The sequence below is a fragment of the Suillus paluster genome, assembly GCF_016628075.1.
Source record: "Suillus paluster strain FC165 chromosome Unknown EDB91scaffold_76, whole genome shotgun sequence".
Taxonomy (NCBI): Eukaryota; Fungi; Basidiomycota; class Agaricomycetes; order Boletales; family Suillaceae; genus Suillus; species Suillus paluster.
The window spans coordinates 185,161-200,932 of record NW_024537636.1 but is presented as its reverse complement, the minus strand read 5'-3'; the positions used below and the strand labels follow the sequence as shown (position 1 = coordinate 200,932).

At 47.2% G+C, this 15,772-nt stretch overlaps 4 protein-coding genes across 4 annotated transcripts; 2 read left to right on the top strand and 2 right to left on the bottom strand.

The window, feature by feature from the left end:
* Positions 1–451: 451 nt before the first annotated feature.
* EDB91DRAFT_1085702 (uncharacterized protein) lies at positions 452–3,433 on the bottom strand (the record flags this gene model as incomplete). Its single annotated transcript, XM_041315927.1, has 11 exons — positions 452–611; positions 819–957; positions 1,005–1,190; positions 1,239–1,636; positions 1,686–1,834; positions 1,889–2,007; positions 2,103–2,208; positions 2,350–2,733; positions 2,780–3,001; positions 3,054–3,168; positions 3,195–3,433. 11 exons carry the CDS (start codon positions 3,431–3,433, stop codon positions 452–454), a joined length of 2,217 nt encoding a protein of 738 aa, XP_041172750.1.
* Positions 3,434–3,956: 523 nt separating this feature from the next.
* EDB91DRAFT_1085701 (uncharacterized protein) lies at positions 3,957–7,384 on the top strand (the record flags this gene model as incomplete). Its single annotated transcript, XM_041315926.1, has 12 exons — positions 3,957–4,036; positions 4,091–4,255; positions 4,316–4,587; positions 4,764–4,913; positions 4,976–5,205; positions 5,262–5,301; positions 5,508–5,597; positions 5,803–5,842; positions 5,902–6,008; positions 6,061–6,491; positions 6,568–7,001; positions 7,309–7,384. The coding sequence occupies 12 exons, from the start codon at positions 3,957–3,959 to the stop codon at positions 7,382–7,384; spliced, it is 2,115 nt and encodes a 704-aa protein (XP_041172749.1).
* A 1,035-nt stretch (positions 7,385–8,419) lies between these two features.
* EDB91DRAFT_1159301 (uncharacterized protein) lies at positions 8,420–9,688 on the bottom strand. Its single transcript, XM_041319736.1, has 3 exons — positions 9,280–9,688; positions 8,678–9,205; positions 8,420–8,628 (listed from the first exon to the last, which is right to left on the bottom strand). The coding sequence occupies exons 1-3, from the start codon at positions 9,329–9,331 to the stop codon at positions 8,489–8,491; spliced, it is 720 nt and encodes a 239-aa protein (XP_041172748.1). The 5' UTR covers positions 9,332–9,688; the 3' UTR covers positions 8,420–8,488.
* A 2,438-nt stretch (positions 9,689–12,126) lies between these two features.
* EDB91DRAFT_1252987 (uncharacterized protein) lies at positions 12,127–15,528 on the top strand (the record flags this gene model as incomplete). The annotated part of the gene is made up of 7 exons (XM_041323588.1): positions 12,127–12,207; positions 12,262–12,276; positions 12,339–12,383; positions 12,429–12,461; positions 14,406–14,669; positions 14,724–15,284; positions 15,337–15,528. 7 exons carry the CDS (start codon positions 12,127–12,129, stop codon positions 15,526–15,528), a joined length of 1,191 nt encoding a protein of 396 aa, XP_041172747.1.
* Positions 15,529–15,772: the final 244 nt, after the last annotated feature.

The following is a 15,772-nucleotide window of genomic DNA, read 5'->3' as shown; positions in this document are numbered from 1 at the left end:
CTGCACTTCTTCTGTCCAGCAGTGGCGCACGTGCTCTGGCTTTACACCACTCGATGCATAGCGCTGACGACAGGATTAAAAAACTCAGAAAGAAACGAGGGAACACTCACATCCGCAAGAACCTCCCCAGTTGCTGAGACGCCCTGCATCTTCCAATCCAGAAAAGAGTCTGGTTGCCTTCGGATTGACCTGCCTCGCCTTCTGACAATTCCGCGCACGTGAGCTGGCTCCAGTATTGGAAGATGGTCTGCCAGCCATCCTCTGCAAGTGTTCCACATAGGTAGTTTAATGCGGTTCGCGCACGACGGTACCTTTCACCAGCCTCTGTGACATTGCTCGCTCGACTTTCCTGACATGGTAGCGGCGCATGTGTTGGCTCACTGACCCCGGATATTGAATTCTTGAATTTATACAGGTGGGTACGAAGAAGGAAGATGCCAGCAGAGATCGTTCAACGCATCGAAGCTTGCGCACAGTGCAGTTCCCATTCGAACCGGCAAAGTCGTTTGTCACAGATAGCATCTGGTGCGTGCTCCTTGAGCTGAGAAGGGAGGAATAACCTGATTTGATGTGCCTTCTCCTTGATTGATGTGTTGGTACTTTGGGCAGCTCTGATGGGGGCCACAGAGGGCATGTACAGAACCTGAACTTGACACCACTGATCGACCTTGCACTGCAGTACATTCATGCGATCTTGCAGCTTCGAACACTGAAGATCAGTCGCATGGTCACGAAGTGCTAGAAGGTCTCGTAGAAGTCAACGTCTGGGGAGTGGTTTGTTAATGATTGACCAAGGTGGGTGAATTTAAAAATCTTACTGTTCGTCTTCAATGCCAATGCCGGATGAGATAAGGACGGCTGGCGATATTTCATTGTGGAGGGAATTGTTGATGCCGCACTCGAGCTCCTCACTCTCTTCCTGAGAGAGGGTCAACCTGACTGATGCCTGTGTCATGTCTAAAGAATCAGTAGAGGTTTACATGTAGATACTATGGACAACTTACTTGCTGTCGTTGGGCTGAAAGGGTTTGTTGCTGACATGTCTGCTTCCCATTCCTCGACTCCCTGTTTCCATCTTCCTACCTCTTCTGGACGTTCAGTAATGAGTGTCTCGTTGAATTCGTTGAAGTCCCGCTGATGTTGGTAATGTTCTGGTATAGCGGCCTTTAGTTTTTGTAATAGACTGGTACCTAGTAGTTGATTAGCCAGTGTCTGAAGTAATACAAATGCGAACTTACCAAGATTGGTCACCTTCTTCCAGTTGAAGTTGCCAAAATGATTGTTGAGTGTGTTGCGTCGAGAACCTGGGCCCATTTTGCGTGTGGAGGTAGCAACAGGGTTAATGTTTGCCCACCCGTGCTCCGGAGCTTCACCGTCAGTACGGCCCATGCCTTTAACCAGATTGTGTGAGTAGGTGATTTGACATGAAAAAATATGAGCGGGCAAGTGAAACTTCGGAACCAGAAATGTCGTGATTTTGCTGCCATGTTCGACATGCATCCAATTGGGGTACCGAGCCATGCATTCCCACAGATGTTTGCTCCATTGACAGGCTATGTCGTATGAGACATTCAAGGTAACAAGGTCCTTGGCATGCTGCATCGTCGAGAAGAATAAGAAATCCATGTTAATATATCTGATGGTCTTATGAGAGACGAGAAGCAATTACAAAAATAAATACGTACTTCTCTCCTTTCTGAAGATCGCCAACAGTGCATGGCCATTTGAAGTTGTGACGTGCGCAGTCAACGGTCCCGGCTCCTGTTGCTGCGAGGCCATGGGAATTCTTGGTTTCTGCTAGATTGACAGCGCTGTGGCTTACACAAGTGCTTTTCTAATTAAAGAGGTTAGTGATTAAGTCTGAAAATTGAGAGCGTGGAGCATGTACCTCTTGCGGCTCCTTGCTAACATCCTGAAGGAATGCTTTGTATCCATCTTCCTCGACAAAATATGCCCACCCCTTGCTAAGACTGGGGTCAACGCTGTCCGAGGACACGTTCTTCTGTGCTAAATGGAAGTTCGCATCGATTGCGAGGAAAAGTCCATAGCGCCATCTGTACAAATGTTGGTAAGTAAGACACATCACAAGGTAATTCACTCACCAAACTTCTGGAGGGGCGTCTTCCCAACCCTGCGGTAAGTTTTTACCGGCTTGAGGACATGCTGGACAAATGACTGCGCAAGATCCTTCCAGGGTGGCACCAACACCTGCAGGGTCATGTCCTCGCCCAAACTGCTTGAGAAGCGTCAAATTTGCCACTCTCTAACCATTCTCAATAACGCTTCATAGCAATCCTGTCCATCGATCATGAGCAAGGCAATCTATACTTGAGGGAATTGTTTGCTTACCTTCGGAGCACTGAGACCCGTATTATCCGTATGCCTGGAGAGCGTCTGCCAGACTTCAAAGGCAGATGCCTTCGATTTGAAAGTGAGAATGTGAAAATGGTGAAGTAGGCGGAAAGTGGCGGAAGTTCTGGGGTCTATAGTTGTCGCTGGGAACCAACGGGCACAGAGAAGCTGGGTGGTAGAAGACTGAGCAGTTTCGCAGGCACAGAAGTCAATAGCGACCGGGTGAACACCGTTCACATCCAGAACGACAAAATCGTCGTGAAACACTGGCGATGGGTTGCAACATCTCCCCCAAACTGGATGGCCGAGTTGTATCCAGAGACCGAGGTCTTTCAGGCTAGTGCATTTAAAATGCCCGTCATCCCAGTGCTTCATAATTACCTGGTCATCAGTATATAATACACAATCAATCACATAAATGACTAACCTGGATTCTGTGTAGCGGACTTTCTCGGTGCCTTGAAACTGTGCAGTCCTTGCAATAGAGAGCTGTGCCAAAACAATCCCGACACCGATACTCAGGGCAACCATTGCATTCACTGCTGCCCAGACAGACTTCAGTGAACATGTAGTCGCCACGGCCTTCCAACCGGAGAAGTTCTAGGAGGTAAGCTTCGCGTTCCTTGAGCCAGAGCCCAATAGGATTATCCTGAATAAGCCGTGTCGGTAAGTCAGCAAATATAATCAATGTAAATACATACTGCAGCAGTGTGCCCGCGCTTTTTGGGCTCTGTCGTCATTTCGGCCACATGTTTGTTGTAGATCACGTATGCGATGTCCTCGTTGTCATTGAAATCAAAAAAGAAATCACTTGACCTGGAGTCCGTTATATTTGAAGTCACTTGAGAGGGTATGGGTGCACTGCTGATATATGCTGTTGAGGTAGACAGACGACTAGGTCCTCTGATGGTATATGATTGATGTTTATGGCGAAGAATTTGGTTGTCGCCTGTTTCCTCGGCCAATCGTGCATCTGCAGCATGTTGATGTCCGGCCTGCTGCCTAGTGTGATACTCCTGAGTATAATTATACCATTTTTTTGCAGCTTTGCCAGCTCCTTTTGCCGCTGGCTTTTGCCCATGGTTAGTTGTTGGTTGGTTGAAGTGTACTGATCAAGCACATGAGGTCACGTGCACTAATCTGTACTGCACTAGTACGCCTGCCCCATGTCAACTTATTTCATTGTGGTTCATGTGCATGAAGGCGAGTCCTGATTATTAAATATTCTCAGAGAGTGAGACTGTATCTATTTAGTTTTAAATTTGCAGGATGCCATCATATCTAGTCTACTTTGTACGCTCATTTTTGTCTGACCACAGAAGTGGGTTTTCATCCAACCGAAGTGGGTTTTCGTCTGATCAAGATCAATTTCATTGAAAGAGAATTCAAGCTACTAGTACATTGAATCATCCAGCGGTAATACAATGAGACCATGTTTGCGAAGTAGATACATTCTATATAAATACCAACTAAGACCCTTGCATGAAGGGACTTAACATTCTTGTAGTAGCTATGAATGCACGAGTTATCGTCCGACCACACTCCAAAAGCAATCTGTACTTCTTTTCAACCAAAACATCCCCAACCTCCCAACCAACACCATCATGGCATGTCCTCCCATTTACAAGACAGATCAGGCCAAACTAGAGGCATCTCGTGAAAGACGCCGGCGTCACTATGCAAAGTAAGTTATTATACATTTTACGGCCTCGCTAGTTCCTGACCAAGTAAATTAAAGAAACAGGGACAGTATACTGCAAAGGCGGCAAGAGCTTCGCATAAGCAAGCCATCACAGGAGATATTGGAACTTCAAAAAGCTCTTGCTGAGGCCTTGGATTATGAAGATGATGCTACTACATCCGAGACGGAGGCAGACGATGACGAGAACGAGAATGACCAACTGTATGTGTCGACATCATATTTTATAAATAGACGAAATGAAACATAATTAATGACCCACAGATTTGATCTCCAAGCGTCCCTCATTGCTATCAAAAACATCAAGGACGAGATGCTGGCATTAGTCCCAGAACCCTGCGCATTTATGGAGGGTGTTGTCCTTCAATATGTCAAAAGCCTTCCAGATGATGGGAATGGCAAGGGTGACACCTCGATCGTCGACAGTCCAAAACTTAAGGTTGAAGTCTTACTCCGCCATGCAATTCCTGCACAGGACCAGATCATGAATTTCTATGGAGTGTCAGCTCAGTCTCGCGCCACTGAATCAGTCTCACGTTACTTAAACACTGTGCTTGGTTATCTGGAGGACATTCAGTATTTTTTGAACATTGAAGGGGTTTCCGAGTTGACAATTGCCCACTCAATGGGAGAGTTGATGTACCAGAAGGGCATCCATATCTAAATTTATGTATTTCATTCAATCGGTTCATACTTGTAATGCAGAATACAGTTTGCTGTTTGTTCACGCGCCGAACCCAAGTACTGGGAGATGATTGGTCTATAAACGTCAAGAAGTTATTCGTGTGGTTAGCGCGGCGAACCTTAAGCTTAGAACTGGTTGAAATCTCACGTACACCAACATTTTCAAAAAATCAACCCAGTAAGCTGTGTGTCATTTTGTTCTATTAATGTTACTTATGAGACAATGTGGCTAGATGGCAGGGACAGAATGGGTGACAGCCGAACAAAAGGAATTTCTGCAGGGATTGTACAATGATTTCCTTAAGGTGCAGCTCGAAGCAACCTTGGCAGCCTTCTGGACTGAGGTTTATCGCACCTGGTTTGAAAAATGGCCCGAAATCAGCATCATGTACCCTGGTGTTCCAGACCATGAATCCTTAACAGAAGAGCAGAATGAATTGTTAGGGATCGCGGTCAAAAAAAGGCATCAGGTAGGCATAATTCAGAGTCTTGGACTAAAATTCACAAATGATCACCCACCACACAGCAACTTAGGACATGGTTTAACTACCGATCACAAAGGGGTGGTCAGTGCATCAGTCAACGCGATGACGAAATCAATCCATAAGATGCCCGGAAACAGGGTGAAGGGAACTCGAGTTCACACAGCAGGCAGAGATATTTGCCAAATCAAGCCACTGGTGCTGATGTTCACATCAAGCTGCGAAATGCTATTGATTCCAGTAGTATCGTCACTAAAGGAGAAAAGCTTGACATGCCATGAGGAAATTAGCTCAAGAAGCTTACACAGCTGCCAGTCCCGATGTTCAGGCGTCTTGCATCGCCACAGTGCAAGCAGAACGTGATGCGAAAGCAAGCGAAGGTGCTTAAGCAGAAGCGTGCCCCAGAAGAAAGGACAAACACAGAGCTCAGCAAAGTAAGTAGCTGTTATTTGATAGTGATCGCAAATTTGACTTACTGATTGTTGATTTTGCAGGGCACTTGAGGAGTGCCCAGGTCCTATCGCTGCATTTCCTGCAAGCAATTCACGAGATGACACGGGTTCCACTGGTCAATTATGGGTGCAGGACCTGACCCTCGCTACAATGGTGACATCAATGTCATCAGGTGAGTTTGAATCACACCGCTGTGTCAAATGTCTGCTAATAAATTTCTTTTTTTTTAAGTTACCATACTGGAGTGAATGAGCAGGGTCAAAACTGGATGCAAGCGACTCCTGAGTTCAATGAAAGACACCTTAAGCCGTTCACTGCGTTTGTCTCGCGTCTTTTCTGTAAGCTTCGCTTCCCTTGGCCATTCATACTGCATACTGATTAATAAATAAGTGGAACATATGAGGAAGACACGGGCACTCAGCTATGTCCCCCCAACACCCTCTCAACAAGATACATCAGTGCTTGGAGCTGAGCAAGGAGTCCCTGAGCCCGGGATGCAGGTATTCAGTCATGCGCCGTTACCCCCTGCATCTGCCCCGATTGCGTCTTCGCTACTCTCTTTTGATACTCCCAACTTCACTAGTTTGTGTGCCAGTGGAAGCAGCGGTTACATGGAGTTACTGACCTTCGATATGTACGACGATAACTTGAATGTTCCACCCTCATCTTCGACCTCTCTCATGCCATACCTCAACTCACCATCCTCTTCACCAATCTCCTCATGGAACCGCAGTGCACATGATTCACAAAACTACACTTCTCCTCACATTCAATCTCATGATATACTCGACAGCTTTCTTGACCAGACAGCTCCATCTGACGTAAGTCAGCCTTCTCTGCCGCCTTTCATCACCTCTGAGGCTCCCAAATTCAACTTCCCTCCAATTTCCGCTCCAGCTGGCACCTTTTTGGATGTCCTGCAACCATTGGGCCACGGAATCTGGGGGCAATGCAGCTGCAGCTACTGCAGACCTTGCCCTTGCGTCTTCAGCCAGTGAAGACGCAATCACTGAAGCCTCCAATGACCCTCAGCCTCCGTTAGGCACGGACTCGGAATCTGTGGATGCAATTGTCGCTGATGCTCCTCCGACGGTCAGTGCAACAATTGTTGCTGATGTGGCAGCTCCCCAAACTGCTCGCTCCAATGGCAGCTCCTCAAACTACTCGCTCCAACGATTGTCACTGACGTGGCTGGTTCCTCCAGCAGTCAGGAAGACTGGGCGCATCCACATGGAGACAACACAACTTGTACAGGCCAACAACATTGGCCAAAATATGAAGCAAGCGAGGCTTGCTGCCGGACATTCCATTGCAAGGGGACCACCAAAGAAGTATGTGTTTCTTTTCCACTCTTTGCTCGTCTCATGTCTTTTGAGCAGGAGGTTGAAGTAAATTGATTTATTGACTAGTCCATACATTACTCGTACTTGTAGTAGCATTCACTTAGTACAAAATCATGTATATATTGAGACACTCCGCATGATGAATCACAATCTTGATCATACTCTGAAATCATAGACTCGATGTTGTAAACACGATGGACTTAGGACAATCACACGACGGACTTAGGAAAATCACACGACTGGACTTAGGAAAATCTGGGCAAGTAGAAGGCACTGTGATGGTTTGAACCACTAGGAACCAGCCAAGGGACAAATTTGGCCAGCAGAAGAGCCAGAAGGAGCGGAAGTCCAGAGGGAAGGAACAGGCCTAGATATTTCATCCAAATGAGGCCAGATTTGTTGATCGAGAAGCAAGATCAACGATCAGAAACGACCCAAAACAAGCTACCGAAGCATCTTGACACCGTTATGCATAACGGGACCTGATCAGAACAACCAAAACGAGCTACCGAAGCATCTCGACACCATTATGCATAACGGGACCTGTCATGCATAAAGGCAGTAGTGGTCGAGGGTAAGCGTCAACCATACATAACCATAACGTCCCTTAATAGCCCTCTTTATGCATAAATATGACACTATAGCCTGTCAAGGCTGCATCCAAACTCCTATTGAGAGGTGCGTGGTGTGCCCCACTAACTAACCCTAACAGTATTGATCCATTGATCCACTCCATACTCATGTCAAAATGCAAAAATCAAGCCGACTATGAAGATTCCGACAGCTGTCTCGGAAGACGTATGATTCCATATGAGGTTTACCATAATAATCTATAATGACTAGCTGACTCTGACGTTCGTCGATGTAGATTTCGACTTTTTCAATCTCAACCCAATGTTCGACTACCGTGCCATCAAGTGTCTTCTCGATTAACTCTTTGGTGTAGATGCTGAGGGTCTCAGCACACACGCCCTTGCGGACTTGGTGCTTTCACAGCCTGACACGAGGACTACGATCGAAACTGATGGAGAGGATAGCTATAGCGGCCATATGCATTCTTGAGCATTTTGAATATCGGTGTGCACACTGTAAGCATCGTTTCATCTTTTTTTCTGTGGCATCTTCTAATAGAATGCAAACCAACTGCCCTCGTCCGTTCACCACCCCAAGTACGCGAGTCCATAGCGATTTTCAGGACATCTCGCTGACTCTCCACAGGCAACTGCGTCCCAAAGTCAACAACTACAAGCTGGCTGTTGAAAAGGGCAATGGCTTTGAACTCAACAGATCACTCTTCGAGCTCCTGTTCTCCGGGGCTTCCCTCACGAAACTTTGACAGCCCAACATTGTATGCGTCCAGAGATCTCAGCGTTCATCGGGAAGCTCACGTACCCTGACCTCATGGATGCTACCAAGACCTAGGGCTGTGCCGACATTCGCGGTATCCAGAACAATATCATCTTCATTGACCACACTCATCCCGAGGATAATGACGTCCATATTTCCGACAAAAGCGATGAGGCTTCGTCGGGGTCGAAACAGAACAACCTATGAAGTAGAAATGGTTTGGAAAATCGTACGCTATCTTGCCCAGCAAGGCTATGGGACGGAAGGGCTAGTACAAAGATTAGCCACAAAAATAATGAAGATGACAGTAAACTCACGAAAGTGCAACATCATTTGCATCTCTGTATTACGGAATAAATAGTGACTAGCGTGAATGGAGAGGTAAGAACAGAGTATCCCACAGCAGCTGCGCATGTTGCGCGAGGAATATCTAGTGTTCCTCCTGGAATGTGACGGAGAATGACCACGCCTACACAGCTGGAAGCTATCGTTGTGGGGTAACCAGCTGTAAGGAGGGCTAGGCATAGTGGGGATGTCACCGCTGGCTGGGATACAACAAATGATATCATGATAGGGAGCAGCAATACATTGACGATGGCCCCTCCCACTGCACCGACTTTTGCGGTGGAGTGTATCGAGACAAAGAACCCACTCATGTGGGTCTGAAGAATACCATGTCCAACGATCATGCAACAGAATGTCCCAACAGCACCGAATCCAGCGCACAAGATGAGACCGATTACAACCCTGTGCAAAGAAAAGCAACGCGTTGGTGAGCTGGTCTATCACCCGAACTGCTATCGATCCGAGCGAACGCAGAACCTGATCCGTTTTGACGTTATGACCTGTAGTAGAGGAGGGTGCCGAGGACATTAGTGACAGGATGATCTATCGCATGATGGAGGGCAAGGACCCATACTCTGGGCAGCTTTATACTTGTCAACAAAGACATCGGAACCCTCACGAGTCATCAGCACCAGCCACCTCTTTACAAAAGAAGGCTTTTAGCGGCCAATGAGTCAACTTCCAGAGTAATTGGCCCTATCTACGAAAGCGGACCCGAGCCGTTGCAATGACGCGGAACGTAGTATGGCAGTTAATGCCGTACACTGGCGCTCCTTCGACCAGAAGGTGTCCTTGGTGAGTTGTAATAGATTGTGTCCCTGACTGTAGGTGCCGAGGCGCGACGTGTCTACAGGAACACAGCGTTCATCGAGGTACAAGGCACGCAGTACATGTCTGTCCCCGACCCCACGCAAGTAGTGGTTGGTGCAGAGAAGTTCGTGGGTTTTTATTTCCTTTTTCATAGATTTGTGACTGTTTCCATGTCGTTGGCCGGTCTTGCATTGTTCTATGACCTATATGCTACAAGTTGGCATACAACCGCAAAATGATCGATAAATGCGCAGTCAGACTCTGGAATGGCAGATAGAACACTATGAACGCTTGGTGCTTCTCCGAAGGGGCGCCACGCGGCTAGCAACAAATCTTTGAGGAATTCCGTGTAATCGACTCATCTTTGGCCTCGGAGAATCGTTCAAGTGCTGTGTCGAAGACTCCAGGCCTTCCACCTTCACGTCAATGAGGTCGGTATGTGGCTACATTTTGCCGTGATGCCAGCTCGAAATTGATACAATCAACAATAGCAACTCTACTACTCATGTGAAACTAAGTATGGGCTCCATGACCTCTCACTGTCGCCAATATAGGGCGTTTTACGGCCGTCCGTCTGTATGAAGTATGTAAGTTCTCAAGATCTTAGGTGACAATCTGCTGGCATTCTAAATATCATCTGGGATTTCAGGTAAATGGGTTCTTCCTATATCACCGTGAAGTTCTGCCAGAACAATACTCAATACATAAAAGCAAGCCGTCTCCGTACTGTCCCATTTATTTCATCACATATCATATCCTCACAAACAATGTATTTCTCCTTTGTCCTTGTCGTTGTCGCTGCTTTGACAAGTTCAATATCTGCCAGTGACGCTGCCAGTGCAGAATGTCCTACATTTTGCAGGCATACCAGAGAATGCACAGGCTGCGGTCCGGTGTATGGATGTGTGAGTATGAGTAGTTGGCGTCCTGGATTTAACCACATGACTCACCGGCGTGGTAGGTTATATTTTTTTGCGACAACTAGTGTGGCAGTGAGTCGTGTTTCTGCTTTCATATCGTTGCAGTATGGTTAATGGGATGACACGTGAGTTAATACTAGTTTGATCAACATGTTTGCTTCTGAACAACTTTTACTGCCGGTCGAGCAATGGAGATCTTGGAATGGGGGAAATCTCGAACACAGGATGTGACTGAAGTACTTACGACGCAGTTTGTAGGCTTGAACATAGAAGCCCATGACTCCTCCAGTCATAGGCGCTGTTTACTGTCATGGATGCATTTTTGGTCTGCACTAAGCTGCTGGCGTTTATCACGACCCCATTGGAAAATCGTTGTTGTCGAATTGCGAAAGCTCGACCGGGCTTAGCAATTACTGCCGTAACTGAGCCGTTCCTTGACGTGCATTCATAATTCAGTAATAATTACTTATCGGCCTTGACGGTGCAGGCACAACAGGTTACAGTACGTCTCTCTCCTGCACTTCAAGCGAGTCTACGGCGCCAAGAGATACGTTGCTAGAGAAGATAAAGATCCCACTCCTGGACTTGACCCATCTTATATCGGACCTACTGTGAGGCAGAATAGTACGTGACTCTCATATAACCCCGGCTTACCCTCACTGAATATGACGTGCAGCGGGAAAGATATCACTCCTGTCAAGTATCCTAAACATCTTCGACCTCGGAGGATAACGCGGTATCCGGGTCCATCTAGCATAGATACTATGGCGAATCATTGGCGACTGTCACGCCGTAGCATACGTTATGGACGTGCAAGACCGAGAGAGGCTTGGTGAGGGCTAAGAATTATTTAGCACGTTCTCCCTCAGTCAACCACAAAATGACACAAAATAACGAATGTCATTGACGAATACAAACACAAAATCGGTCCTCTCCTCCCCAAAAATCCTCCACATCCCCATCCTCCTCGCCAACAAACAAGACTCCCCTGAAAGCCCCTCAGCAACAGACAGGACTATGAAGAACGGGATCAAAGAAGAGAGCGCGCGGAGGCGGTTCGGTGAGCATGAGGATGCGGAGATGGAGAACCAATGGCAGAGGATTGCGAGTTTGGATCTTTGAAGCGTTTCGTGTCTTGATGGTTGGATGGTTTTGTTACTTATCGTGCGTGTAGTGGCTTGCGTGCGTGGGGTTGACTGACTGGGGTTTTAGGGCTGGCGTTCAGGAAGCAGCGGATCGGTTGTTCTTGAGAGTGTAGAATAGTAGACGGTGCGTGCATTGCGTTCAGATTGTGCACCGCCCGTTCAATCGCATCTTGGAATTCCCTTCTCTCATCCATCCTTCAACCGTAATTTAAAAATCAAGTCCCAGTCCTGTCAAATAAAACGCGAAAAGACTCACGATACATTCTGTTTTGACACGGGACATTCTCCCGTTCGAGCGTTGTCACCTGACGTCGATAAGTTTCCGACGCTCAATTTTTTGAGCGTAGAACTCGGAGGAGGCACGTAATTGAGGACCCTGGTGATAACGTTTAGTAAGTTCCCCTATTCCGAAACATTATCCCTCTTGACAGCAGCCGTGCCCGTCGAGTTGCTAAACACTTCCGCTGTTTTTATTTATTACCAAACCATGAAGTTGCGCTGTGAGAATTAATGCCTCCAGAAGCTTGTGTGAGCGCTTCTATCATCATGTTTGCTACGGGATGTTTGCCAAGTGATTCAGAAGCTGCCTCTCGAGTCTTAGCTGTCGATAACCCTGTCATTCGCCTTGTACGAATATTCCCTTGTGATTATGTTGACCTTCACGGGCCTCTTGCTTTATAGGTGGTCTTGCTCTTGGTGAGTTTGTAAATTCCCCTTGTCGTTGCACTTTCTTTCCCGTTGTCTCCGCCGCTCACCAGCCCCTGCTGCGTGTGCTTCTTTTTAACGCAGCTCTGCGTGACAATGTGAGTATTTTAATTTGTCATTTGACTTCTGCTGACGGATCTCAGGGTGTTTATAAACAGCCTTATAGGGCACCTCGCGTACGTGATATCCATTGCTTAATTCATGTCATGATGTTTCCAAATTTCCTTATTATTGCCACGACGCTCTTATTACCCCGCATTTTCTTTCACGTCTCCCGAAATTTTCTGTCAATGGCTTAAAGTTTCCTTGTCCACCCATTACTGTGCCTGCACTTGCACTTCGTCGCCGTTCCTGGGTGTTGTCGCTTATGACGGCATGTTCATCGTCTCTCGTGGTGCTGTTTCAGTTCATTGTTCTGTTGTCTTTCCAGCGAGCAGGGATTTATCAATATTGTGCCAATTTCTGCGCAACGCGTGTGAGCAGTTGGTGATCTTGTAGCTGTGCGTCAATACGAAAATCTTCTGTGACTGTTTACGTCTTGACGCACAATTGTCAGGTTTGTTGGCGCCCGTTGCTGTCCGACTTGCACATCGTTCTACAAAGTTGCATCGTAATAAAGCTGGCTATGTCGATTGTATTCTGGCTCATGGTGAACGGATTAATTAGATGCAGTTAACGGTGATGACATTTTCACGACTATTAAAGCAAGGTAATACATCACATGGGGTCGGGGACTAGCGTTCCGAGCGCTACGATATAATCAGCTGCGATTCCAGATAGGGAGCTAAAAACCGACTCAAAAGTGCGAGCACTAGGTGGTACGTAGTCTCCCCTAGGCAGACCAAATAGGAGGACATTCGTTTCATTAGGTTGGTACGTCGTCGAGGATCGTTCCGTGGATATTCTGAACCGTAATGGGGCCCCTCGCTGCAAACCGCACTTCCGCACCATAGCTGGAGTCGTAAGCTTGAAGAGGATTGAATTGAAACTTCAAGGTCAAATCGATATGAAACGGCGGAAGGCAGCCATGAAAAGACTCCGGGGTGCAGTGGAGGTAAATGATAAATCTAAGCGAATGAGGTAAAGTTATGATGTTGGGAATGCACCTTCAGGTTGAAACGAAAACATGAGTACTGCAGGGCAGTTTCCTGGAAGGAGTACAGTAGATTTGTACTTGGGCGTATCTTGGTCGAATGTGGGTAGAGGAAAACCCTGAGCACGCTGCACCATTAGTCGCTGATAGGACTTTAAGCGGAGAACCTTAGCATATTTCTTCTCCCTTGGTTGGCAGCGCGACCATATGATACTGCTCCACGCGAGCTCCAGGTATAGCGCAAGTTCATCAAGAATCAGTAGATTCGATGCAACAATAGCATCGATGTTGGTGGGCCGGCGACTTGCTTCCCTTGCTGAAGATTGCCAATCGGAAGTTGGAGCCTCAATTACCGTCTTGCAGTCAGTCTAATTTCTGATCGATGCGTCGATCAATGATCAATGATGATGCATGGACATTGGGCACTTGCTATGTAATTCTGAACAATATCATAGCGGTTGTTTGGCTGCAGCTTCCGAGCCAAACATCCATTACAGCAGCAGTCCAATATTGTGACATGCACGGCCAAATGTGGACTTGACCTGACTACTACCCACTCTTCTAGTCTTCTAGGCTTATTTCTGTCGTGCCACTACGTAGTCCCGCTATCGTGCACTGCGCTGATAAGCAAGCGGCATCAGAATAGAAATGGCTAGAATGAGGGCTACGTGAACACCTCGTGCCCGATCACCGTGTTCTCCACAATCCAAGATGAGCCTGTTACCCCAGAAGAAGGCTACATTAACGTCGCGTCATTTCTCCCCTTTGTCCAAGTTCCCTAGGATTCCGGCGAATGCGGAGCTTACTAGACTCCATATAAGCTGATCCTCTTCTTGAACACTTCGCTGGTGACAAGCACCAACGCTTGATATGTCTGTATCTAGCACAGAACAAACGTTGCTCGCTCAATTAACGCAGCAAGGCTTTTAAATAAAATCCTTGCGACGACGAAGACTAGGTGCCCATCCGGTACGCATTTTGTTGAAATTGTAACCGTTGTGACAGCACTGACGATCCATTTTTGCAGGTTTTCGAAATCTCACTAGCAGACGGTCAAACTGTCTTTGCGTGGTTACGGCCCACTTCTTCTGATTGCGATTGGAGTCAACGACTCTTTGAGAGTGAGACTGGTCTCCTCCGCTGGCTTTCCGCACATTCCGCGGTGCACGCGCCACATCTTTTACATGTCCTGTCAAGTGGCGCCGAAAACCCTCGGAATACCTTCGTCACACAGGGCGTGGCTGGTGAACCCATCAAAGACCTATACCCGACGCTGTCTTCATTGGCGAAGGTTTGTCTTCATATGGCTAATCGCTCCATTCGGTTGCTTGACAGTGCTTAAAAGGAGGAGCTGGTGCGGTCATATGCGGAATTCGCACTGAAGTTGTTCGACCTTGACGTCCCACAAATGATCGGCTCCATCTCTGTCAGGAGTTCTCCGGATGAGCTCGTCGTAATACCGCGGATTGGCAATGTCAGTCATACCAGTGCCTCTACGGTCTTTCCCACTTTGCAAAAATACCTCGAATATCTTTCCACGTTGAAGAAACGGCGAGCATTCACTTTAGACACAGAGGATGAGAGTAGGTTCCGAGCGCAAGTATCCATATCACAGTTAATTGCGCACGTGCGGAGGCACCTACCTCAAGTCGATGAACAATGTGTCCGTCACCTGGTACTGGCACACGACGGGCTGGGAGACATGAATTTGATGGTTGATTCCACCGGCAATATCACTGGTACCTTAGACTGGTGGATGCATTCGACATTACCTGCTATACTCGCCGCGGATTATCCCCCCTGGCTTAGATACGACGGAATCAATGACCCTCGGTTTGCTGCACCGGGGAAATTATGGCTCGAAACTCCAGAAGAAAGCACGAGACTGCGAAGAATATACCAGGAGGTGCGTCCTGCCTGAAGTTCATCCCTGGTGACATTTGTTCACGCAACTACAGGTCGTGAAAGATAACAGCCTTTACTACACAGCGCTAATGCAAGGTGCTCAATTACGAGCGGCAGTAGGTTGGGTATTTGACATCGAAGATGACCCGTGCTGCGCAAGAATGAGGCAGTGGACGCTGAGTGCTTTTGGTTCCCCAATTCGCAGCCCATCAGCACTGGATGAAAGTCGGTGCATCATTACATAGCTCATAGCTGCTGGGTCTTTTATCAGCCGTGTAGTTCTCTCATGTATTAACACCTTGGACGGTTCCTCTGCTTTGTTCTATTCATTATGCACGTTTTTCTCGTCTCTCTTCTAGAGTTTAATTTTTGATGCTGATATTTAACCAAGCATTTCACATGGCCTCCGGCTCACGCACGCAATGGCAATGCAAATCAGTCATTGTACCTCAACCTCATGAGAGGGATCTAATGATCTAAGGAAACAGG

What these genes read in the sequence shown, in the direction of transcription:
- EDB91DRAFT_1159301 (XM_041319736.1), bottom strand. Translation starts at nt 9,331, where the DNA reads ATGACTCGTGAGGGTTCCGATGTCTTTGTTGACAAGTATAAAGCTGCC. An exon ending in CAAGTATAAAGCTGCCCAGA is followed by an intron (nt 9,206 to 9,279) that starts GTATGGGTCCTT and finishes CCTCTACTACAG; the next exon opens with GTCATAACGTCAAAACGGAT. An exon ending in GCAAATGATGTTGCACTTTC is followed by an intron (nt 8,629 to 8,677) that starts GTGAGTTTACTG and finishes TCTTTGTACTAG; the next exon opens with CCCTTCCGTCCCATAGCCTT.